This window comes from Dasypus novemcinctus, chromosome 1 (genome assembly GCF_030445035.2).
Source record: "Dasypus novemcinctus isolate mDasNov1 chromosome 1, mDasNov1.1.hap2, whole genome shotgun sequence".
Classification (NCBI taxonomy): domain Eukaryota; kingdom Metazoa; phylum Chordata; class Mammalia; order Cingulata; family Dasypodidae; genus Dasypus; species Dasypus novemcinctus.
In genome coordinates, this window is record NC_080673.1 from 20,003,962 (window position 1) to 20,028,629 (window position 24,668).

General features: G+C 40.1%; 1 protein-coding gene and 1 pseudogene across 1 annotated transcript; both read left to right on the forward strand.

Moving 5' to 3' along the window:
• The first annotated feature begins 1,499 nt into the window (after window positions 1–1,499).
• On the forward strand, window positions 1,500–6,123 carry LOC139436655 (heat shock protein HSP 90-beta pseudogene; annotated as a pseudogene).
• Window positions 2,924–4,464, forward strand: LOC101437263 (xaa-Arg dipeptidase-like). The gene is given in 3 exon segments (XM_023583762.2): window positions 2,924–3,365; window positions 3,368–3,397; window positions 3,445–4,464. Coding segments are annotated over 3 exon segments (1,314 nt in total). The 3' UTR covers window positions 4,287–4,464.
• Window positions 6,124–24,668: the final 18,545 nt, after the last annotated feature.

The window sequence follows — 24,668 nt, forward strand, 5'->3', positions numbered from 1 at the left end:
ACAAAGATATGCAGTAAGAGGTTAAAATTTGTGCTTGCCTTCTGTCATCCATCGGCATGACACTATCATCTCAAGGCACCAGTCTGTGGGTGTTTGCGTAAGAGAAAATAAAATTTTTAAAATTAATTATCTGAATTTTCACTTGGATATTGAAGATATTTTCTATACTTTTTAAAATGTATTTTTTGGTAGAGAAGTTGTAGGTTTACAGGGAAAAAAAAGCATGCAGAAAAAACAGTTCTGCATACCATGTCTCTCATACAATTTTCCCTGTGATTAACACTTTGCATTATTTTTGTACCTTTGTTATAATTTAGGAAACAATATTTTTATTATGCTATTAACTGTAGTCCATAGTTTACACTAAGATTCCTTGTTTGTGTTGTACAGTTCTATGTTGTTTTTTAAAAAATTTGTCACATGTATCAGAACTTCATTTCTTTTATGGCTTGATAATATTCCATTGCATATAAAGACCATATTTTGTTTATCCATTCATTAGTTGATGGACACTTTGGGTTGCTTCCAACTTATGGCAATTGTTAATAATGCCACTATGAACACTGGTGTGTAAATATGTTGGAGTCCCTGCTTTCAATTCTTCTGGATATATACCTAGAAGTGGGATTGCTAGGTCATATGGTAATTCAATACTTACTATTCTCAGGAACTGTCAAATTGTTTCTCATAGCCGCTGCACCATTTTGCATTCCCATCAACAATGAATGAGTGCTACTATTTTTCCATATCCTCCAACACTTATTTTCCATTTTTTCAATAGTAGCCATTCTAGTGGGTGTGAAATGGTATCTAATCAATCCCTGTGGTTTTGATTTGAATTTCCCTGATGCTAATAATGTAAACCATCTTTTCATGAGATTTGGCAATTTATAAATAATCGCTGGAGAAATGTCTATTCAAGTCTTATGTCCACATTTTAATTGGGTTCTTTGTCCTTAAGTTGCTGAGTTGTAGTGTTTCTTTTTATATTCTGAATGTTCAACCTTAACAGATATGTGGTTTCCAAATATTTTCTCCCATTCCATAGGTTGTTTTTTTACTTTCGTTATGAAGACCTTTGATGGACAAAAGTTTTTAATTTTGATGAAGTTCCATTTATCAATTTTTTTCTCTTATTGTTTGTGCTTTTGGTACAAAGTCTAAGAAACCATTGCTTAACACAAGGTCCTGAAGATGCTTCCCTATGTTTTCTTCTGGGGCTTTAATGGTTTCCGTTCTTTATTTGGGTCTTTGATCCATTTTGAGTTAATTTTTATATATAGTATGAGGTAGGTATCCACCTTCATTCTTTCGCAAATGAATATCCAGTTTTCCCAGCATCATTTCCTGAAGTTCTCCATACACAGGACTTTGCACCCTTTTCAAAAATCAATTGGCCAGCTCTTGAGTCACCCTGGTGCAACTTTTCTGTTGCCTGAGAGCCAGACACTGTCTCTGCCTGCCACATTCTCTGGTACCAGCAGCTTGTTCTGTTCAAGATGCCTGAAGAAGTACATCATGGAGAGGAGGTGGTGGAGGTTTTTGCCTTCCATGCAGAGTTTGCCCAACTTATGTCTCTCATCATTAATACTTTCTATTCCAACAAGGAGAATTTCCTTTGGGAGTTGATCTCTAATGCTTCTAATGCATTGGACAAGATTCACTATGAGAGACTGACAGACACACTTCATGTTGGACAAAGAGATGAAAGGTGACATCATCTCCAATCCACAAGAGCTTCCTACTCTGGTGGACACAGGCACTGGCACGACCAAGGCTGATCTTAAAAATAACTTGGGGGAAACGGACTTTGGCCCAGTGGTTAGGGCGTCCGTCTACCATATGGGAGGTCCGCGGTTCAAACCCCGGGCCTCCTTGACCCGTGTGGAGCTGGCCATGCGCAGTGCTAATGCGCGCAAGGAGTGCCTTGCCACGCAAGGGTGTCCCCCGCGTGGGGGAGCCCCACGCGCAAGGAGTGCGCCCGTGAGGAGAGCCGCCCAGCGTGAAAAGAAAGAGCACCCTGCCCAGGAATGGCGCCGCCCGCACTTCCCGTGCCGCTGACGACAACAGAGGCGGACAAAGAAACAAGACGCAGCAAATAGACACCAAGAACAGACAACCAAGGGAGGGGGGGGAATTAAATAAATAAATAAATCTTTAAAAAAATAATAATAATAACTTGGGAACCATTGCCAGTTCTTATACCAAAGCATTTATGGAAGCACTGCAGGCTGGTGCAGACACCTCCATGATTGAACAATTTGGTGTTGGTTTCTATTCTGCCTACTTGGAGGCAGAGAAGGTGGTTATGATCACAAAGCACAATGATGATAAGCAGAATGCCTGGGAATCTTCCACTGTGGATTCTTCACTGTTCATACTAACCATGGTGAGTCTCTTGGCTAGGGACCAAGTGATCTTGCTCCTTACAAAAGACAAGACAGAGTACTTAGAGGAGAGGCAAGTCAAAGAAATAATGATGGGGAAACGGACTTGGCCCAGTGGATAGGGCGTCCGTCTACCACATGGGAGGTCCGCGGTTCAAACCCTGGGCCTCCTTGACCCGTGTGGAGCTGGCCATGCGCAGTGCTGATGAGCGCAGGGAGTGCCGCCCCACGCAGGGGTGTCCCGGCATAGGGGAGCCCCACGCGCAAGGAGTGCGCCCTGTAAGGAGAGCCGCCCAGCACGAAAGAAAGTGCAGCCTGCCCAGGAATGGCGCTGCCCACACTTCCCATGCCGCTGAGCCGCTGACGACAACAGAAGCGGACAAAGAAACAAGAGGCAGCAAATAGACACAGAGAACAGACAACCGGGGGTGGGGGGTAATTAATTAAATAAATAAATCTTTAAAAAAAAAAAAAAAAAGGAAGGGCCGCTGGGTAGCTGCGGGCGAGACGCGGACGGGTCGGTGGCTCTGGGCGCTATGAGATGCGGGGAAGAGCGGTCCGGGGCTGGGGAGGCCGGCGGTGCCAGCGGTGGCGACTCCGAGCTGGAGCTGCTGAAGCTGCGCGCCGCGGAGCGCATCGATGAGGCGGGCGAGCGTCTGGGGGCCCTGAGCTGCGCGATCTGGAGCAAGCCCGAGCTGGCCTACGAGGAGCACCATGCCCACAGCCTGCTGACGCGCTTCTTCGAGCAGGAGCCGCCGGCCGCCTCCTGGACCGTGCAGCCGCACTACGAGCTGCCTACGGCCTTCCGGGCCGAGTGGGAGCCGGCGGGTGGCGGCGGAGCACCGAGCACCGGGCCGCGGCCGCTGCACCTGGGCTTCCTGTGCGAGTACGACGCGCTGCCGGGCCTGGGGCACGCCTGCGGCCACAACCTGATCGCCGAGGTCGGGGTGGCGGCCGCGCTGGGCGTGAAGGGGGCTTTGGCGAGCCTCCTCCGCCGGTGAAGGTGTTTGGTGACCAATAAATCTGCCTGGTTGAACTGGTGGAATCGAATTAGTAGTTGTCTTGGGAACCCCTGCAGAAGAAGATGGTGGTGGCAAAATTGATTTAATTGAAGCAGGGGCTTTTAAAAATCTTGATGTTGTTTTTATGGCCCATCCGTCCCAAGAGAATGCTGCTTATCTACCTGATATGGCTGAACATGATGTGACTGTGAAGTACTATGGAAAAGCATCTCATGCTGCTGCTTACCCCTGGGAAGGAGTAAATGCATTAGATGCCGCTGTTCTTGCCTACAACAATCTGTCTGTGTTAAGACAGCAAATGAAACCAACTTGGAGAGTTCATGGTATAATAAAAAATGGTGGTGTAAAACCCAATATCATTCCCTCTTACTCTGAATTAATCTATTACTTCCGTGCACCCTCAATGAAAGAACTTCCAGTTTTGACCAAAAAGGCAGAAGATTGCTTTAGAGCTGCAGCTTTGGCTACTGGTTGCACAATGGAAATTAAAGGTGGTATACATGATTATTACAATGTTCTTCCCAATAAAAGCTTATGGGAAGCTTATGTGGAAAATGGAAAAAAGCTGGGAATAGACTTCATTTCAGAAGATGCAATTTTGAATGGCCCATCAGGATCTACTGATTTTGGAAATGTTTCCTTTGTGGTTCCTGGAATTCATTCATATTTTTACATCGGCTCCGATGCCCTGAATCATACTGAACAATACACTGAAGCTGCAGGATCACAAAAAGCTCAGTTCTACACTTTGCGTACAGCCAAAGCTCTGGCAATGACAGCATTGGATGTTATTTTTAAGCCAGAGTTGCTAGAAAGAATCCAAGAGGACTTCAAACTGAAACTTCAAGAAGAAGAGTTTTTAAATACAGTAAAATAAAAGGAAGATTTAGGAGCTGCTTATTAAGAAGTAGTTAGGATTTGTTTTTCTTTACTTTTCTTTAATGGAGGTCATGCTTGTTTTTTAAGGAATCAAATTCCTCCTACCTGGAAAATGAGGACATGATATGGAGAAAATACATTACTTCATATCTAAAATGAAAATTTTCACAAATCTATACTTGATGGAATTGTCATCTTTCAGGAACTTGTATGGATGGCATTTCTTAAACACCCTCAGTGATACATGGTTTATCAGTGACTCAGTGACATTATTTTATAAATTCATTTTGTAAATTCAAAAAAAAAAAAAAAAGGAAATAATGATGAAGGAATCACACCTCATAGGCTATCCCTTCATCCTTTATTTGGAGAAGGAATGAGAGAAGGAAATCAGTGATGATATGACAGAGAAAGAGAATGGTGAGAAAGAAGGTAAGGATGATGAAGAGAAGCCCAAGATTGAAGATGTGGACTCAGATGAGGAGGATGATAGTGGTAAGGGAAAGAAAAATAAAACCAAGAAGATAAAGGAGAAATGCATTGATCAAGAAGAACTGCATAAGACCAAGCACATTTGAACCAGATGTTCATCCAGGAGGAATATGGAGAATTCTACAGTAGCCTTACTAAGAATTGAGAAGACCATCTGGCAATCAAGCACTTCTCTGTGGAAGGTCAGTCAGAATTTAGGGCATTGCTATTCATCCTCCACCAGGCTCCCTTTGACCTCTTTGAGAATAAGAAGAAAAAGAATAACATCAAACTTTACATCCATAGTGTGTTCATTATGGGCGGCTGTGATGAATTGATATCAGCATATCTCAACTTCATCCCTGGTATGGTTGATTCTGAGGACCTGTTCCTGAACATCTTGTGGGAAACATTACAGCAGAGTAAAATCTTGAAGGTCATTTGCAAAGACATTGTCAGGAAGTGCCTTGAACTCTTCTCTGAGCTGGCAGAAGACAAGGAGAACTACAAGAAATTTTATGAGGCATTCTCTAAAAGCTTGCAGCTTGGAATCTATGAGGATTCCATTTACTGGTGACGCCTTTCTGAGCTGCTGCACTATCACATCTCCCAGTCTGGAGATGAGATGACTCTTCTTTCTGAATATGTCTCTCACCTGAAGGAAACCCAGAAGTCCATCTGTTATATCACTGGTGAAAGCAAAAAGCAAGTGGCCAACTCTGCTTTTCTGGAGCAAGTGCAGAAGTGGGGCTTATGATTGGGCTTATCTATGAGTACTGTATGCAGCAGCTCAAGGAATTTGATGGGAAGAGTCTAGTCTCCATTAACAAGGAGGGCTTGGAGCTACCTGAGGATGAAGAGAAGAAGAACATGAGGGAGAGCAAGGACAAATTTTAGAACCTCTGCAAGCTCATGAAGGAAATCTTGGATAAAAAGATTGAGAAGGTGACGATCTCCAATAGGGTGTGTCTTCACCTGTTGCATTGTAACTAGCATGTATGACTGGACAGCTAACATGGAGTGGATCATGAAAGGCCAGGCGCTTCCAGACAACTCTATAATGGGCGACATGATAGCCAAAAGCACCTGGAGATCAATCCTGACCACCCCATTGTGGAGACACTGTGAGAAAAGCCTGAGGCAGACAAAAATGATAAGGCTGTCAAAAGACCTGGTGGTGCTCTTGTTTGAAACTGCACTGCTGTCCTCTGGATTCCCAGACCTACTCAAATCACCTCTACCACATGATTAAGCTAGATTTGGGCATTGATGAAGATGAAGTGACAGCAGAGGAAGCCAGCGTGGCTCTTCCTGATGAGTTTCCCCTCTTGAGGCTGATGAAAATGGAAGAATTAAATTTGTAATTTCTATTCACTAAACTTGTACCCACTATATAGTGTTCCCCTGGCTCCCACAGCAGCCTAAGTAGCTCTGTCCCACCTGGTTCCATCTACTGATGTCTACTGTTTGTATTGCAAGTTTTTTGTTCTGAAATTAAAGTATGCAAATAAAGAAGATATTGTTTTGTACAAAAAAAAAAAGTCAATTGGCCATATATGTGAGGGTTTATCTCTAAACTCCCTATTCTAATCCATTGGTCTATATGTCTACCCTTGTGCCAGTACCATGCTGTTTTGATTACTGTAACTTTGACATAGGTTTTAAATTAGGAAGTGTGAGTCCTCCGATTTCCTTCTTTTTCAAGATGATTTTGCCAGGTTCCTTACCCTTCCACATAAATTTGATGATTGTGTTTTCCATTTCTGAAAAGGCTATTGGAATCTAGTTTGGGATTGCCTTGAATTTGTAAATTGCTTTGGGCAGAACTGACATCTTAATTACATTTAGTCTTCCAACCTGTGAACGTGGAATGTGCTTCCATTTACTTAGGTCTTCCTTGATTTCTTTTAGCAATGTTTTACAGTTTTCCATGCACAAATCCTTTACATCCTTGGTTAAATTTATTAGTTACCTGAATTTTAGATTGAATGAGTAAGATATTTTTTATTCTTAAAAGATAAAATAATCAAATGTGCTACAAAAAAAAAAATGGAGGGCTCTCTATCCTTAGTGAGCCTTTTGTTATGAGAATAGCTTCTGTGCTGGATGATTTAAACGTCCCCTGACTGAAGACAGAAAGCTGGATCACATAATCTCAGAGAGTGCATTCAACTCTTTTATCCTGCAATTCTATTAACCAGTTATTATTTTTCTGTAATTTGCTCTTAGCAACTACCTGGTAACATTCAGCTTGGTATATACAATGCAATGATGTGATCTTGATCCGATACCACAAAAACCACTCTGTCTGCTCCACTAGCATCACCGACTCTGCAACCCTGAGCAGTTACTCGAGATCACTGTGGTGGATTGAATTGTGTACTCCACTTTGGACACGTACTTTGTCTTGGTCCACATTCTGTGGGTGCGAACCCATTGTAAATAAGAACTTTTCAAGATGTTACTTCAATTAAGATGTGGCCCAAATGAATCAAACTGAACTTTAACCCATATTATAGGAATGTTTTATAAGCAGAGTGAAAGTCAGACAGTTGGACGGAAAGAGAAAACACAGGAAGCAGCCAGAAGTTGGAAGTAGAGGGAATCCTGAGGAGAAAGGAGAACACACAGCCGTGGGTACTGCTATGTAATCAAAAAGCCTAGAAACCCCAGGACTTGCCAGCCAGCCAGAAGACAGGGACCCAGGGAGGAGGCAGGCCTTCTAGACTCTGAAACTATGAGTCAATTAATTCCCATTGTTTAAGTTAACCCATTGTATGCCATTTGTTTTAGCAGGTAGGAAACTAAAAGAGTCACCTTTTCTTCTTTATTTTAATTAAAAACCACACTTGGGGCTTTAAATGAATATCTATCATATCCTCAACACATATTAAAAATCTACCTAAAACTATAATGTAAACTATGATCCACGCTTAGTGGTAATGCTCCAATATGTACTCATCATTTGTAACAAATGGACCACACTAATGAAGGATGCTGTTAATGTGGAAAAGTGTGGGAGGGGGAGAAAATAGGGCATATGGGAATCCCCTACATACTTTATGTAGCATTTATGTAATCTAACTTATCTTTAAAAAAAAAAAAAGTATTAAAGGGAAAAAAAAGAAAAAAAATCTACCTAGAGTTTAAGGTATTTCATTCACCAGACCTTAAATTCCTATTTCATGCTTTCATTTCATCCAAATTATATTCCCTTTTGCTGTTGTAATTAAATCAATTGCTAACCCTAAGGGTTGGATCAAGAATCTGAGTGTCCAAATGTCTCCAAATGTCTGAAAATACTCAAACCTCATTGCAAAGTTGTATAAATCTTTCCTTGGTAGCAAAGGCTGTTGTCACCAAACCCACACGGACAGAGTAGACTTCGAAGAGAATCGCCAGCCCTGGAAGAACCGGGTATCATGGTAGCTCTTTTTTTCTCCATCATCCCATCTCTTATTATATTAAAGAGATTAGAATTGATCGTTTTAACTTTCTGAGACGATATTATGTTATAGTATTACAAGGTAGCTGACATCCCTAACGAGAATTAAAATCTGTGTGGTTCCTCCCTGAGGCAAAGGTAACCACTTCATTGTTTACACACCGGGCAACTTTTCCTCTGCTTGGCAAGTCATCATTAAACGTTATAAATGAAGTCAATGAGCATTCGACAATAGCAATAACGGCCGTGTATTGCGTGCCTAATGTATGCCGGACCCACCAATCACACCTGCTAACGCAGGCCACCACCCAGAGCCCCACAGGTGTGCCCTGCCCAGGCCTGACAGCGCCACTCACATGGTGGTCCACAGGGAGGGCAGTCCTGGAGCCGGGCAAGGCTGCAGCCTGGGCAATCACACCATCGTGTGATTCAGTGCTCCCGTTTTACAAATAGGGAAACACGGTTAGCAAGGTTACTACATTAGCCAGAGTCACCAAAGTAGGAAAGAGCAGACCTGGGTTTGAAACTTAGGTCTGACACCCCAACGCTGCTACTGTCAGGTATTCTGTTCCATGCTGTGAGATTCAAAACTCAACAAGTGGGCCTGGCCTTTCGTGATCCTGAGATGCCTTTAGAGAAAGCAAGACAGATTCATGTAAAATTAAATAGCAATGAAATACTGAAATAATAGTCCATGTCCAAAGAGGAAATTTGTCACAAGGTGGAACATGATTAATTGCCAAGTGGACCGTCAGGCAATAATACAGCCGTTTAGAGAAAAGAAATCTATAAATATTCACAAGCTTTGGTCAACATGACCCGTGCATTGGGAATTTCTAAACAAGTCCCTAAAATTGAAGGCAGCACAAAAGCAGAGAACAAGAGAAAAATATGACTCTTTCTACTGCAAAGGGGCTTTGTGGAAGAGAAGCCAGAGGAAGTTGTGGGGGAGGAAGAAGATAAAGGATTCATGGCAAAAATTTCAGAACTTTGTCCCAATGATTTGACATGATTCATTTTCATTTTGAAAGTTTTGAGGTCATATTCAGCATATAGTCTTTTGGGAGCTCAGTATTTAAGATATGTGAAAGACAGTTGAAATGAAAATGTGATATATGCTTTGGGTTTCATTTTATAATTCAATATAAAATTACCTTAAAGAGCTATATCTTTTAAAAAGGAATCTTGAAGGTTTTTTTTAAGTTTAACACTTTAAGTAGGAGTTACACTGGCAAATATATAAATAGTAACTTCCAATTTAATTCTAAGTTTGATGAGTTGATAATTGAAGCATTATGCTCTTCCATACTTCAACCATGTGTGTAAAGGATATGCTAGTAAATACATTTTTTTCTTTGAAATATATTTTGCTGATAGTAGGCATGTGCATTTTTCCCTAAGACCAACTAAACTAGAGTTTATAAGAAGCCTAGAAACAGAAAGTCAAATTTAGATTTGGATTTGATTCCTTCCTATGCCAGAGTGATGATACTTCTTCTGAGTAGTTACCCAAGTGGTTTGTTAAACCAAAGAATGCTGCATAATAGCCAAAACTATGAGACAGAAAGTATGTTCATACATAGTTATATATGACTAAAGAAGGAGGACTAATATTTTATAGACCTCAGTATGCAAATCACTTTCACATACATTTACTTCACAAGTACCTCTGGGTAAATATTATTATTAGCCCCATTTTATAGATAAGAAATTCAGTCAAAGAAGTTAAATGATTTACCTAGTTAGCAACAGAACCATAATTGGTGTCCTGATTATGACTGACCCTAAGAGCTAACAAAAAACCCTTGAAGGTGACTGGTCTTGTTAGAAACATACACACACCACAGCAGTAAATGGAAAACTTGATGAACTTCTCGAAGCCAATATGGTAGAGATGGCTTCATCATTCAAGGCATAAAGGGTTCCAAAATATAATTGCATCCAGGTACATACAAGGAGAAAAAAGGGGAGAATGAGGCAAATGGCATTGGTTTAAGTGGGCACTCACCACCTCTCACAGAAAACGACTGAGAAGGGACAAGATCCTGCCTGAGTGAGCTGTTTTGGAAACCCACAGAGCAGTAGGCTTCAGGGCATCCATGTGGAAGGAACAGGACAAAGAGTTATTTTTTAAAAAGCAAGGGAAAACCGTGAGTTTCTCACCCCAATGCTAGAAATGGTGGTTAGCTAAGCCCCACCATCAAGGCAAAAAGCGACTGCAGACCCCCTGACTCCCACCAGCCATTGAGCTGGAGGGAGTGTTCTCTGGGAGTAAGAAAGTTCTGGTGAAGGGTGGAGAGGGCTTTTCTTTCTGTGGGTTTGGTTACCTGGACCCTTTTGAATTTTAGGGAGCATACCAGCTGGCAAGAGGTGGCTCCAGGAAGAGGGTAGAGGTGAATTTGCTCAAGCAGCCTGATTTACCTAGCTGACCTGGGAGAGAGGAACTTGGGTTGGGAGAAGGTGGATCAGGCAGTTGACTGGTCGGGTGTTGAAAACAAACAAAACTCCAACTACCCTAAGGGAGGCAGGCCGTAGGAAACAATTACCTTCCAAGGACCTACTTAGGGTCCCCTGGGAGGAGGGGTAGGTCTGAAAGAGGGCTGAGAGTCATTTCTCTGTGGTGAGTTCAGATACCAGGGTTCCATTTGAATTTCAGAAGGGAACTCAACCTGACCAGGAGAGGTGAGGGGGGATCTGATCACACAGGCTACCACAAACTGCTGTCCTGGGAGAGAAAGTAGTAAGAATAAAAAGAGGGCAGGGACAGACCGGCTCCTAATCAGCAGAAATTTCCCCAACTGCAAAGACTCAAACCTGTCCTAAGGAAAGTGATTGGATAGCTTTCTACCTAATTGACCCAACGACAAAATTTATCTCAATGCAGAAGTCTCCGCTTTGAATATCTGAAGTTCCTGGTTCGATTTCCAGCTCTTTTTACTGTATTGATCCACTGGGTTATCAAACACCAGATACTTTAGAACAGGGAGCACATAGACACTATTTTTATATTACCTTCTCTTGGGCCCTTGATTTTCTTTTAAAAAAAAAGGTTCTTTTTTTTAAAATTTAACTTAGTTTACTTACTAAAACCCAATTCAAAACTGGCAGAGGGCAGGCTGTAGGGTAATTGTTTGATGAACACCAGAAGCCTGAGCAGCTCTTCAAGGGCCTAAGGGGGAAGGCTGTTTTTCCTATGTTTTTGTTTGCTTGCTTGAGGCTTTGTTTTTTGTTCTTTTCCCCCCCTCTTTCCCCCCTCCCCCTTTTTTAGATTAGGTGCAGCTGTCTTGTTTCTTGTGTTTCTCTCTCCCTTTGTTTCCCCTTTTTTTGGTATGCCGATTTTGTCTACCTATGCTATTTCTTTTCCTTCCTTCATCTTTCTATCTTCTACTTTCTGTTTTTGCTCTTACACTCCACCTCCCTTTATTTAGTGTTCAATTTTTTTTGTTTTTATTTCTATTTCCTGCATTGTCTGTTTTCTTTCTTTTTATAACTGTTTTTCCTTATTGTCTTTTCTCTTTCCCTCTCTTCTTATCATTCTGGCCTTTTAATTTATTCTAGATATTTCTCTCTATTCATTTTCTTTTTTCATTGTTTGTACCCCACTTTATTATACTTATTCCTCTGCACTTCTTATGGGAGCTAATTATTCATTTTCGTAGGTTTTATATGGTTCTTCTTCTACATTTTACTATTATTATTACTATTATCCTTTTTTTCTTCTTACCTCTTTCCCTATATCTGGTCCTAATCTTTTTCTTTCGAGGGAACATAAACAAGAGCAAGGAAATAGAATAAGAGGAACAAAGTGTCAAAGTGAAAACTTACAACACACACAAAAACAGCAACTAAATAAAACCCTAGATTAAAGAGAGAAAGTAATCAACTGAATAAAACCATCACAATAAAGAGATGCCTAAGCCCCAAGAAAAAATTATAAACCACACTGAGAAATAGAAATACATGTTCCAGTTCAAGAAACAAACTAAAAACCAGGAGGAGATGCAGAACATGGAAAAACTAAACAGAGCTGTCCAAACAAATATCATCAACCAACTTAATGAAGTGAAGAAAGAGATTAAGGATATTAAAAAGATACTGGGAGAACATACTGAAGAAATTGTAAATATACATAAAAAGATAACAGATATGATGGTGAGGAAAGACACAATCCAAGAAATTAAAAATACACTGGAAGCACATAACAGCAGATTTGAACAGGAAGAGGAAAGAATTAGCAATGTGGAAGACAATACTTCTGAAATCAAGTAGAGAGTAGAATAGATAAATAAAAAGATAGAAAAAACCTAGCAGAGACTTAGGGATCTGAATGACAACACAAAATGCTCACACTTATGCATTATAGGCATCTCAGGGGGAGAAGAAAAGGGAAAGGGGAAAGGAGTGTTGGAGGAAATAATAACTGAAAACTTCCCAACCGTATTGAGGGAGATGGATGTACATGCCCAGGAAGTGCATTGCACTCCAAACAGTATAAATTCCAACAGGCCAACTCCAAGATATATCCTTGTCAAATTCTCCGATGGTCAAGAAAAAGAGAGAATACTGAAAGTAGCAAGATAAAAGAGAACCATCATATACAAGGGAAGCTCAATAAGATTAAATGCTGATCTGTTTTCTGAAACCATGGAGGCAAGAAGGCAGTGATATAACATAGTTAAACTGCTAAAAGAAAAAAACTTCCAGCCAATAGTTCTCTATCCATCAAGGCTGGCATTCAAAAAGGATGGAGAATTCAAAATATTCACAGATAAACAGAAATTAAGAGAGTATACCAATAAGAAACCTGTCCTTGTAGAAATACTAAAGGGAGTGCTGCAGGTTGACAGGAAAAAATAGGAGAGAGAAAGTTGGAGGACAAGAAAGAAAAACTGAAAAAACAAAACAAAACAAAACAACATATGACATACATAAACCCACGGAAGATATGGCTAATATAAGTAATTCCTTGACAGTAATAATACTGAATGTTAATTAATTAAACTCACCAGTCAAGAGACAGACTGGCAAAATGAATAAGGAAATAGGATTCATCTATATCTTGTCTACAAGAAACCCACCTTAGATCTAGGAATTCAAGGAAGCTGAAAGTGAATGATTGGGAAAAAAACTTTACAAGCAAACAACAACCAATAAAGGGTGGTAGTACCTATACTAATATCAGACAAAATAGACTTTAAATGCAAAACTATTTTAAGAGACAAAGAGGGACATTATATATTAGTAAAAGGGGTAATCTTTCAAAAAGAAAGAACAATCATAAACATTTATGCACCTAACCAAGCACCTCAAAATACATGAAGCAAACACTGAAAAACTAAGTGGAGAAATAGATGCATTCACAATTATATTGGGGGACTTTAATACACTATTATCACCATTAAACAGAATATCTCAAAAGAGAATCAATAAAGGAACAAAGACTTTGAATACTATATTAAAGGATCTGGACCTCATAGACATATACAGAACACTACACCCATATACAGTGGGATACGTATTCTTCTCAAGTGCACGTGGATCATTTTCTGAGATGAACCATATGCTAGGCCACAGATGAACTCTCAATGAATTCAGAAAGATTAAAATTATATAAAGTAATTTCTCTGACCACAACAGAATGAAGTTGGAAATCACTAAGGGCCAGAGAACCAGGTGTGGCACAAAGATATGGAAGTTAAGCAACACACTCTTACACAAACAGTGGGTCAAGGAAGAAATCACAAAAGAAATCAGTAACTACCTTGAAATGAATGAAAATGAGAATACAACCTATCAAAACCTATGGGATAAAGCAAAAGCTGTACTGAGAGGGAAATTCATAGCCATAAACACATATATCAAAAAAAAAAGAAAGCAGTAAAATTGAAGACCTAACTGCATACCTAGAGGAATGAGAAGAACAACAAATTAATGCAAAGGAAGTAGAAAGAAGAAATAACAAAGACTAGAGCAGAACTAAATGAAAGAGAAAAATAATAAAGCACTAGCAAAAATAAATAAAACCAAAATCTGGTTCTTTGAGAAGATGATAAGATTGACAAACCTTTAGCTAGACTAACTAAAAAAAAAAGAGAGAAGATGCAAATACACAAAACAAAAAATGAGGAAGAGGATATCACCGCTGACACCACAGAAATAAAGAGTATCATAAGGGAATACTTTGAAAACTTATATGCCAACAAGGAGGATAATTTAGAGGAAATGGAAAAATTCCTAGGAACACACAAGCAGCCTACATTGACAAAAGAAGAAACTGATGAACTCAACAGAACAATCACAAGTAACTAGACTGAATTAGTCATCAAAAACCTCCCAACTAAGAAGAGCCCAGGACCACATGGCTTCACAGGTGAATTCTGCCAAACATTCCAGAAAGAACTAATTCCAATTCTATTTAAACTCTTCCAAAAAATAGAAGAAGGAGGAACAATGCCTAACTCATTCTATTATGCCAACATTACCCTAATACCAAAGCCAAACAATGATGCCACAAGAAAGGAATCTTACAGATAAGTCACTCTAATGAGCCTAGATGCTAAAATCCTCAACAAAATACTTGCTATTCATATTCAACAACACATCAAATGAATTATACATCATGACCAAGTGAATTTCATCCCTGGTAACAAGGATGGTTCAAAGAAAATCAATCAATGTAATACACCACATAAACAAATCAAAAGAAAAAAATCACATGACCATCCCTATAGATATAGAAAAAGCATTTTACAAAATACACCACCCTTTCCTGATTAAAAAAAAAAAACTGCAAAGGAAAGGAATAGAAGAAAACTTGATATGGTTTGATAAAGGGTATATATGAAAAACCCATGGATAACATCATACACAATGGTGAAATCTTAAAAGCTTTCTCTCTAAGATCAGGAACAAGACAAGGATGCTCACTATCAACACTCCCATTTAACACTGTGTTAGAAGTACTTCCTCAAGCACTTAGGCAAGAAAAAGATTAAAAAGGCATCCAAATCGGAAAGGAAGAAGTCAAAATTTCTCTATTTGCAGATGACATGATCCTATACACAGAAAGCTTGAGAAATCTAAAACAAACTTTCTAGAGCTTATAAATGAGTTCAATAATGTCACAGGTTATAAGATCAATGCACAAAAATCAGTAGCATTTCTGTACACCAATAATGAGCAATCTGAGGAGGAAATCAAGAAACAAAAAACATTTACAATAGCTAGAAGAATCAAATACCTAGGAATAAATTTAACTAAAGATGTAAATGACAAACACAGAAAACTATACAACACTGTTAAAGGAAATCAAAGAAGACTTAAAAAATGGAAGAATATTCCATGTTCATGGATGGGAAGTATCATTAAGATGTCTATCCTACCCAAACTGATCCACAGATTTAATGCAATCCCAATAAAAATCAGCACAGCATTTTTTTACTGAATTGGAAAGACTGACTATGAAATTTATTTGGAAGGGTAAGAGGCCCCAAATAGCCAAAAACATATTGAAAAAGAAAAATGAAATTGAAGGAATCACCCTACCTGACTTTAAAACATACTACAAAACTACAGTTGTCTAAACTTCATAATGTTGGCACAAAAATAGACATACTGACCAATGGGACTGAATTAAGAGTTCTGATATAGATCCTAGCATATACAGTCATTTGATGTTTGATAAGACCACCAAGCCCACTCAACTGGGAGAGAATGGCCTCTTCAACAAATGGTGCTAGGAGAACTGAATATCCACATCCAAAAATGAGAGAGGAACACCCTCTCACACCTTATACAAAAATCAACTCAAGGTCAATCAAAGATCTAAATATAAGAGCCAAGACAAGGAAGTGGATGTGGCTCAAGCAATTGGGCTCCCATCAACCATATAGGAGGTCTGGAGTTTGATACCCAGGGCCTCCTGGTGAAGGCAGGCTGGCCTGCACAGTGAACTGGCCCATGCAGAGTGCCAGCCCACGCAGAGATGACACAACAAAAAGAGACACAGAGGAAAGACAATAAGAGACTTACCAGACCAGGGAGCTGAGGTGGCACAAGAGAATGATTGCCTCTTGTGCACTCCAGAAAGTCCCAGGATCAGTTCCCAGAGCCACCTAATGAATACAAGCAGACACAGAAGAACACACAGTGAATGGACACAGAGAGCAGTCAATGGAGGGAGGGGGTAGAAATAAAATAAATCTTAAAAAAAAAAAAAAAAAGAGCCAAGACATTAATACCTTGGAAGATAATGCAGGGAAGCATCTACAGGACCTTTTAATAGGAAATGGTTTCATTAACTTCACTCTCAAAGCATGAGCAACAAAAGAAAAAATAGATAAATGAGACCTCCTGAAAATTAAAAACTTTTGCACCTCAAAGGAGTTTGTCAAGAAAGTTAAAGAAGGAAGTAGACTTGGTTCAATGGATAGAGCATCCACCTACCACATGGGAAGTCCACAGTTCACACCCAGGGCCTCCTTGACCTGTGTGGAGCTGGCCCACAAGCAGTGCAGATGCATGCAAGGAATGCTGTGCCACACAGGGGTGTCCCCCACATAGGGGAGCCCTATGCACAAGGGGTGCACTCTGTAAGGAGAGCTGCCCAGCATGAAAGAAAGTCCAGCCTGCCCAGGAGTGGTGCCACACACGTAGAGAGCTGATGCAGCAAGATGACGCAACAAAAAGAGACACAGATTCCTGGTGCCACTGACAAGAATAGAAGCAGACACACAGTGAATGGACACAGAAAGCAGACAACTGGGGCAGAGTAAGGGGGTAAGGGGAGAGAGATAAATAAAAATAAATCTTTAAAAAAAAAGAAAGTTAAAAGATACTCTACTCAATGGGAGAAAATATTTGGTACCCATATATCTGATAGGAGCTTAATATCCAGCATATGTAAAGAAATCTTATAACTTGAAAGTAAAAAGACAAACAACCCATTTAAAAAAAAACATGGGTAAGTGATTTGAACAGACCTTCTCCAAAGAAGAAATTCAAATGACTAAAAAGCACATGAAAAGGTGTCCAACATCACTAGCTATCAGAGAAATGCAAATCTAAACTACAATGAGATATCATCTTACACCCATTATTAGACTGGTGGCCATTAAAAGCACAGAGGTCCACAAGTGTTCAAGAGAATGTGGAGGAATGAGAACTTTCATCCACTGCTGGTGGGATTGAAGAATGGTTCAGCCATTGTGGAGGACAGTCTGGCAGTTCCTAAAAAACGAATTATGGATCTGCCATATGATTCAGCAATTCCACTGCTGGGTGTATACCCAGAAAAATTGACAGCAAATATAAAATCAGATATATGCACACTAATGTTCATTATGGCATTATTCACTATTGCTAAAAGTTGGAACCAACCCAAGTGCCCACCAACAGATGAATGGATAAAAAATGTGGTATATACATACAATGGAATACCACTCAGCTGTAAGAAGGAATACAGTACTAACACAAGGGATAATATGGATGAATCTTGAGGACCTTATGTTGAGTGAAGCAAGACAGGCATTGAAGGACAAATGCTACATGACCTCACTGATATGAATTAAGCAAAGCAAGCAGACTCAGAGAGCTAGAATCTGGAAGGTAGATTTACAGGAACTATAAAGGGAGAGGGAAGATGTGAACAAACACCCATAAGGGTGAAATCTATGATAACGTGGAAATGAGTACTTGCGCAGTAAAGGGATTTGACAAGGGTGTAGTGATACTATTGGGTCGGGTGATGCAAGTTTGAAAGGGGGGTAGGGTGTGGAATGTGGGTTGGATGGTCCATGGAACTGGGGGAGGACTGGGGGAGGGAGCAGGTGAACACTGGGGATTGATGGGTATGTGGGTGAAACTAAAATGTTGGGAAAGCTCTTTCGGCAATATGGCAAGGAAGGGTTACTGGTTTAGAGTGTTGAGTGGAGGGGCATTTGGGACAGGGCTCACCTGGGGCAGTCTTCTGGAGAATTTGCAAGTAGTCATTTTGTCATAGTGTGTTGTATCAGTGGGTGGAGACCCACATAATAGGGAATTGGAATCCCATCCTAGGGAGGCCTGATAAGTTCTCATAGAGAGGGGTGGGTGTCTCTCAAGAGCACTGGCAGTTCCTAATAGGGGAGGACAGACTAGTGTTTCAAGTCCTCAATGTTGTTGCAAATAACTATGAATCTGTCCTTCAAGGAGTGAAACCTGGTGGTCACCGTGAGTCCTGAAGTGGGGGGAAGGAATAAGTAGATGGAAGAGGGGGCAATGGAAGTGTTCTACATGACCTTGCAATGATGGAGACAGGCCATGTTGACTTTCATCAAAAATTTATAAAAGTCTATGGTCTAGAGTGTAGACCATAATATAGACCATTGACCATGGTTACAGCTATGTTTCAGTATTTGCACATTCAGTTGTAACAAATGTATCATCCACATATAAAAACATTATTGATATGGTAAGGGGGAAAAGGGGGAGGGTATTGGGTATATGGGAGTCCCCTGTGTTCTGTATGTGACTTTACTGTGACCTAAAACTTCTTTCAAAACAAAATGAAAAAAAGTAAGACACTGGGGAAAAAATGGAAGAAAATATAACTGTACATACAGGACAACTGACATTAAAGTGATAAAAGACAGAATGGCAAAAAAAATATTTAATTATTTTTCAATATTTCATATTCCAATTTTTAAATTTTATTTTGGTTTTTCTAAATTACTATGCTTTTTATTTATGTTTAAACCTGTCATTATTATTTCATTTTCCTATTAATTGCATTTGGTGATATTCTTGGCTTCATTTTTTAAGAAGTTTGGATCACAGAAGGGTTACAACTGTGGCAGGGGAGGATCATTGGTGTGGAGTGTCAGTGATGGGGATATATGGGAGGAAGTTCACCTGCGCATACATAAAAGGTACATAAGTGTGCTCAAATGTTCATGGGGCATTGTCACAGTGGGTGGAAGTTCACACAATAACCAAAAGAATATTGAATTCCCATCCTGGGAAGTACTTCCACATTTTCTGTTGGAACAGCAACAATCCCCCAAGTGCAGGGCAATGATTAGTGAAGAAGGATAGTGAAGAAGGATGGTCCACTGATGGGCCCTTGATATTGACAATTATACTTATGAGCCTTTGCTCTTGAAATTGCAACCTAGCCTAGGGCTGTAGGGTGCCTAAGAGTTACTTCCGGAGGCCTCCATGTTGCTCAAATGTGGCCTCTCTATGAGCCAACTCAACATATAAACATATTACTTTCCTCCCAGGATGGGACATACTCCCAGGCATGAGCCTCTCTGGCACCAAGGGATTACTACCAAACATCAATGAACAATACTTTGGAAAAAGACCTTGTATAAAAGGGGTAAAAGGTAAAAACAAATGAGTTTATATGGCTAAGAGATTTCAAAGTGAGTCAGGCAGTCATCCCAGAGGCGATGTTTATGCACATCTTAGCAGTATCCCATAGACTGCCAAAGTAGATACTACCCCAAATAGTGGGGCTCCTGAGGACTCTGGAGACATCCAGGTCTTACAGTCATGGCAGATAGCTCTGGAGTTTGGTGTCTTGCCAGTGGCACTATTTTGGAGTTTGTGCTCCTGAGTGTGACAGTTGGACTCAGATGTGACTTCTCTACATGTGCCTTTTCTTCCCTTCTGTTTGAACCTATATTTGGTGTTGGAGTTGGTAGGTGTAAGTCCAAGAGACTTGAATCTTTGGGCTGTCCATGAGCCAGCTGGGCCCTGAGCCTCAGCAGAGTTGCAATACCTACTTTCCAATTCATTGTTCTTGCCCAGGATAACTAACAAAGAGGTGAGGTTGGGCAACCACCACCAAGGACCCAAGAGAGTCTACAACTGCAAGCAAGAGAGTCCCACCCATCATCATATGGGATTAAAGTCCCTTCTCAATTAGAGATGGAGTGGGCATCACCATCCCAGAATCCTCAGAATGGGGACATAAATATGGACTTATATTCTACTATAGATTTATCAGGATGAAAGAAAAGAAATTGCAAATGAAAGAAATTGTATCAGTAATGTGGAGGCAGGGGCCACTGAAAGTGCTGAAGGCAGAGAGTGGGAAAAAGAGGTGTAATATGTGGGCATTTTTGGGACTTGGAATTGTCTTGAATGACATTGCAATGACAGATACAGGCCATTATATATCCTGCCATAACCTACAGAATTGAGTGAGAGAGAGTGTAAACTACAATGTAAACTATAATGCATGCTTATTGGCAATGCTCCAAATGTGTTCATCAATTGCAGTGAATGTACCACACTCATGAAAGAAGTGGTTAATGTGGGGATGGGTGGGAGGTATGGAGAGTGGGACATATGGGAATCCCTTATATTTTTTTGTGTAACATTTTATGTGATCTAAGTATCTTTTAAAAATATGTATTTTTAAAAAGCACTGGAATGGCTTCTGAAATAAAATATTTTTCACCTTCTTTAAAAAAAATTAAGAATGGGCAGTGGACTTGGCCCAGTGGTTAGGGCGTCCATCTTTCTACCACATGGGAGGTCCGCGGTTCAAACCCCGGGCCTCCTTGACCCGTGTGGGGCTGGCCCATGCGCAGTGCTGATGCACAAGGAGTGCCGTGCTATGCAGGGGTGTCCCCCGCATAGGGGAGCCCCACACGCAAGGAGTGCACCCTGTAAGGAGAGCCGCCCAGTGCAAAAGAAAGTGCAGCCTGCCCAGGAATGGTGCCGCCCACACGGAGAGCTGACACAACAAGATGACGCAACAAAAAGAAACACAGATTCCCATGCCACTCACAACAACAGAGGCAGATAAAGAAGATGCAGCAAATAGACACAGAGAACAGACAACCTGGGTGGGGGGAGAAGGGGGAAGGGGAGAAAAATAGATAAATAAATCTTTAAAAAAAAATTAAGGAGACAAAATGAATGATATTAGAGAAAACTCATTAGTAGCTACAAACACCAGCTTTGGTGTCTGATCAGCCTCTGAACCTAGCTTCTGCCTTTTACTAACAACATGACCTTCCAGAAGTTGTTTAACCTGTCTGAGCCTCAGTTTCCTCATTTGTAAAATAGGGGTATTAAGCCCTAACTCAAATGGTGGTTGTGATAATTAGAGATGATCTTATATACCAAGATCTTTGTGCCTGGACTATTATATATGTTCAATAAATGGTAATTCTGCTGCCATCATTATTCAAAAAATATTTATTGAGTGTGAATTAAGTGATGGGACTATGGAAGGATGGGTATGGTTCTTGCCCTCTTTAATGTTTTATTTTTTTCCCAATCACCTTCACAAATTTTATTATGAAGTTCATTATTAAAAATTTTCTGAATAGCTTCCCCTCATATATACATACATGTATATTTATATAAATTATATGTACCCTTACTGTACTAAAAATATCTACTTTATAAAACATACATGATTTAAAAAATACTGCAAAAGAATGCAAAATTATGATCCCATTGGATTATCTTGGGCTTCCCTTGGAATGCACACACTCGCTTTGGAGAGCATAGTTTTAGACCCAGGATCAGCAAACTTTTCATAAAGGTCCAGATAGTAAATATTTAAGGTTTTTCAGGTCCTTCAAAGTCACTTTTGTCTGTTTCTCTTTGATTTTTAAAATTCTTCAACAAACTTCTGTAAAAGTAAAACAGTTCCTATCTTCAAGGCCATACAAAAACAGGCCTAGGACTACAGTTTGCCCATCCCTGTTTTAGACCATAGACTGTTCTAGAATGAACAACCCCAAACAATAAGCTAGTAAATAAATACTGTAGTAAATTTTATTTATGAAGTAAACTTTTTAATGCAATGAGATTAAAGGAGGGGAGGCCAGCGCTAGCTGAGGTGGGTGGAGAAAGCCACATTGAGCTGAGACCTGAAGGATGGGAAGGAGCTGCCTCAGGAAGGGCAGGAGAAGACCTTCCAGGCAGAGCAAGGGCATGGAATTTCAAGGTCCTGGGATGGGAAAGAGCTTGTTTGTTCAAGGGTTAAAAGGAAACCTGTGTGGCTAGAACATGTGACATGAAATTTGGAGTCAGGCAGGAACCAGGTTTAGAGATTTTTTTTCTCTTTTTTTTAAAGTTACATTCAAAAAATATGAGGACCCCATATATCCCCCACCCCCCTCACCCCACTCCTCCCGGATCAATAACCTCTTTCATCATCGTGGGACAGTCATTGCATTTGGTGAATACATTTTGGAGCACTTCTGCCCCCCATGGATAATGGTTTACATTGCAGTTTACCTCCCCTCCCCCCCAGTCCACCCAGTGATTTTTGAAGATGATTTTCATAAAATAAGGCATTAGAGGCAGAATGCAGTTATAAAAAATAAAACCAGTGATTATATGTCTCAGGAATGTGGACAAAGTAAAATAATAACTAGACAGTGGTAGATCAAGGGTTGACTCCTGGGGGAAAAGGGAAAATCAAAGAAAAGGAGACTATTTTAATTATGTCCTCAAGCTATTTAAGACAATTATTAAACTTGTAAATTCTTTATTGCCATCCAACCTTGAAGTAAAGTTATCACTGTGGCATACACTGTTCTGTCTTTCATTAACTAAATTAACTAAGACTTGTTTTTTAATAGTTTATCTCTTCAAATTAAAATTGCATGAATACGTCTTCCTTGGAAGATAACACAAGAAACAGAAAACACTGGTTGCAAGAAGCAGACTTGGCCCAGTGGTTAGGGCATCCGTCTACCACATGGGAGGTCCCTGGTTCAAACCCCGGGCCTCCTTGACCCATGTAGAGCTGGCCCACGTGCAGTGCTGATGCACGCAAGGAGTACCCTGCCACGCAGGGGTGTCACCCGCATATGGGAACCCCACACGCAAGAAGTGCCCCCCATAAGGAGAGCCACCCAGCGCGAAAGAAAATGCAGCCTGCCCAGGAATGGTGCCACGCACATGGAGGGCTGACACACAAGATGATGCAACAAAAAGAAACACAGATTCCCATGCCGCTGACAACAACAGAAGTGGACAAAAACAAGAACAGGCAGCAAATAGACACAGAGAACAGACAACTGGGGCAGCGGGGTAAGGGGGGGGAGAGAAATATAATAAATCTTTACAAAAAAAAATAAAAGAAAAAGAGAACACTGGTTGCCCCCAGGGAAGGAAACTAGGTGTCTATAGTTCCGAGGTAGGAGAGAGATGGTACTCCACATATCCTATAGTGCCTTTTAAACTTTGTACCATGTGATACTAGTAGCTATTTAAAAATCAAATACATAAAGTTAAATTTAAATTAAACCTTTTAACTATATTAATTTTGTATAGCCCAAGCAAAATGAAACAGTTCTCTGAAAATTCACTTGACTGGGAAAAACAGGCTATTTGGCCTTTCCAATGTTTTCAAAAACATGTTTAAGGAGACTAATAACTTTGCACAACATATGTACATGTGGTAAGAATATGATACCTGGAAAATGTATAAATTAATGGAAAAGTACCTGTATTGATGTGGGCTATGGGTGGAAGGCTCTTTGTCTCTTCAGAGATAACTAAGTTGTTTGACTTGTGGGTGTGGAACGGTAAGAGGCTGCAGTCCTGCCCTTAGGGACTGGCAGCTGCTCCAGTCCCAGGAAATGTTTAACAATGCAAGGGCTATAAACTTTAAGTATTTAGGGGAAATGCAAAAACCAAATACGCTAAAGGCTTATCTAGAATGTCTGGAGTCCATGCTAAAAGCTTACCTAAGATGTGGAAGATATATGCTAATTGAAGCCTATTGAGAACTGAAACAAAGGGACCATTTGGCCTTTCCTCTCTGTATAAAAGACGTTTGAAAATCTTGTTCAGGGCTCGGGATTCAAACTGAAAGCTCCCGAGTCCGGCCGGCCGTCAATAAACCATTTTTCCTTCTCAAAATCATTCCTGAGTCCTGGCCTCTCTATACTCAAATAATTGAACTTCTCTTAAATTCCACAACAGTATGACCCATCAATTGCATTCTGAGATATATACCCAAGAACAATGAAAACATACATCTACATAAAAACATGTATGCAATGTTCCTAGCAGTATTATTCATAAAAGTCAAAAAGTAGAACCAATACAATTGTCCATCAACTGATGAATGGATGAATAAAATGGGGTATATCCACATGATGGCATGTTATTTAGCAATAAAATGAAATGAAGTATTGATGCATTTTACATTATGGATGAACCTTGAAAACAGTGAAAGGAGCCAGAAAAATGAAAGTCATATATTGCATTATTCCATTTATATGAAATGTACAGAATAGGCAAGTCCATAGAAAGAGAATGATTAGTGATGGCCTAGGATCGAAGTGGAGAAAGAAGAATGGATAATGACTGCCCATGGGGACAGCTTTTCTTTTAGAGGGACAAAAATGTTCTAAAATTAGATTGTGGTGATGGTTTCATCATCCTGTGAATGACTAAAACCTCTTGAAGTATACACTTTAAATGGGTGAAATTGTATGG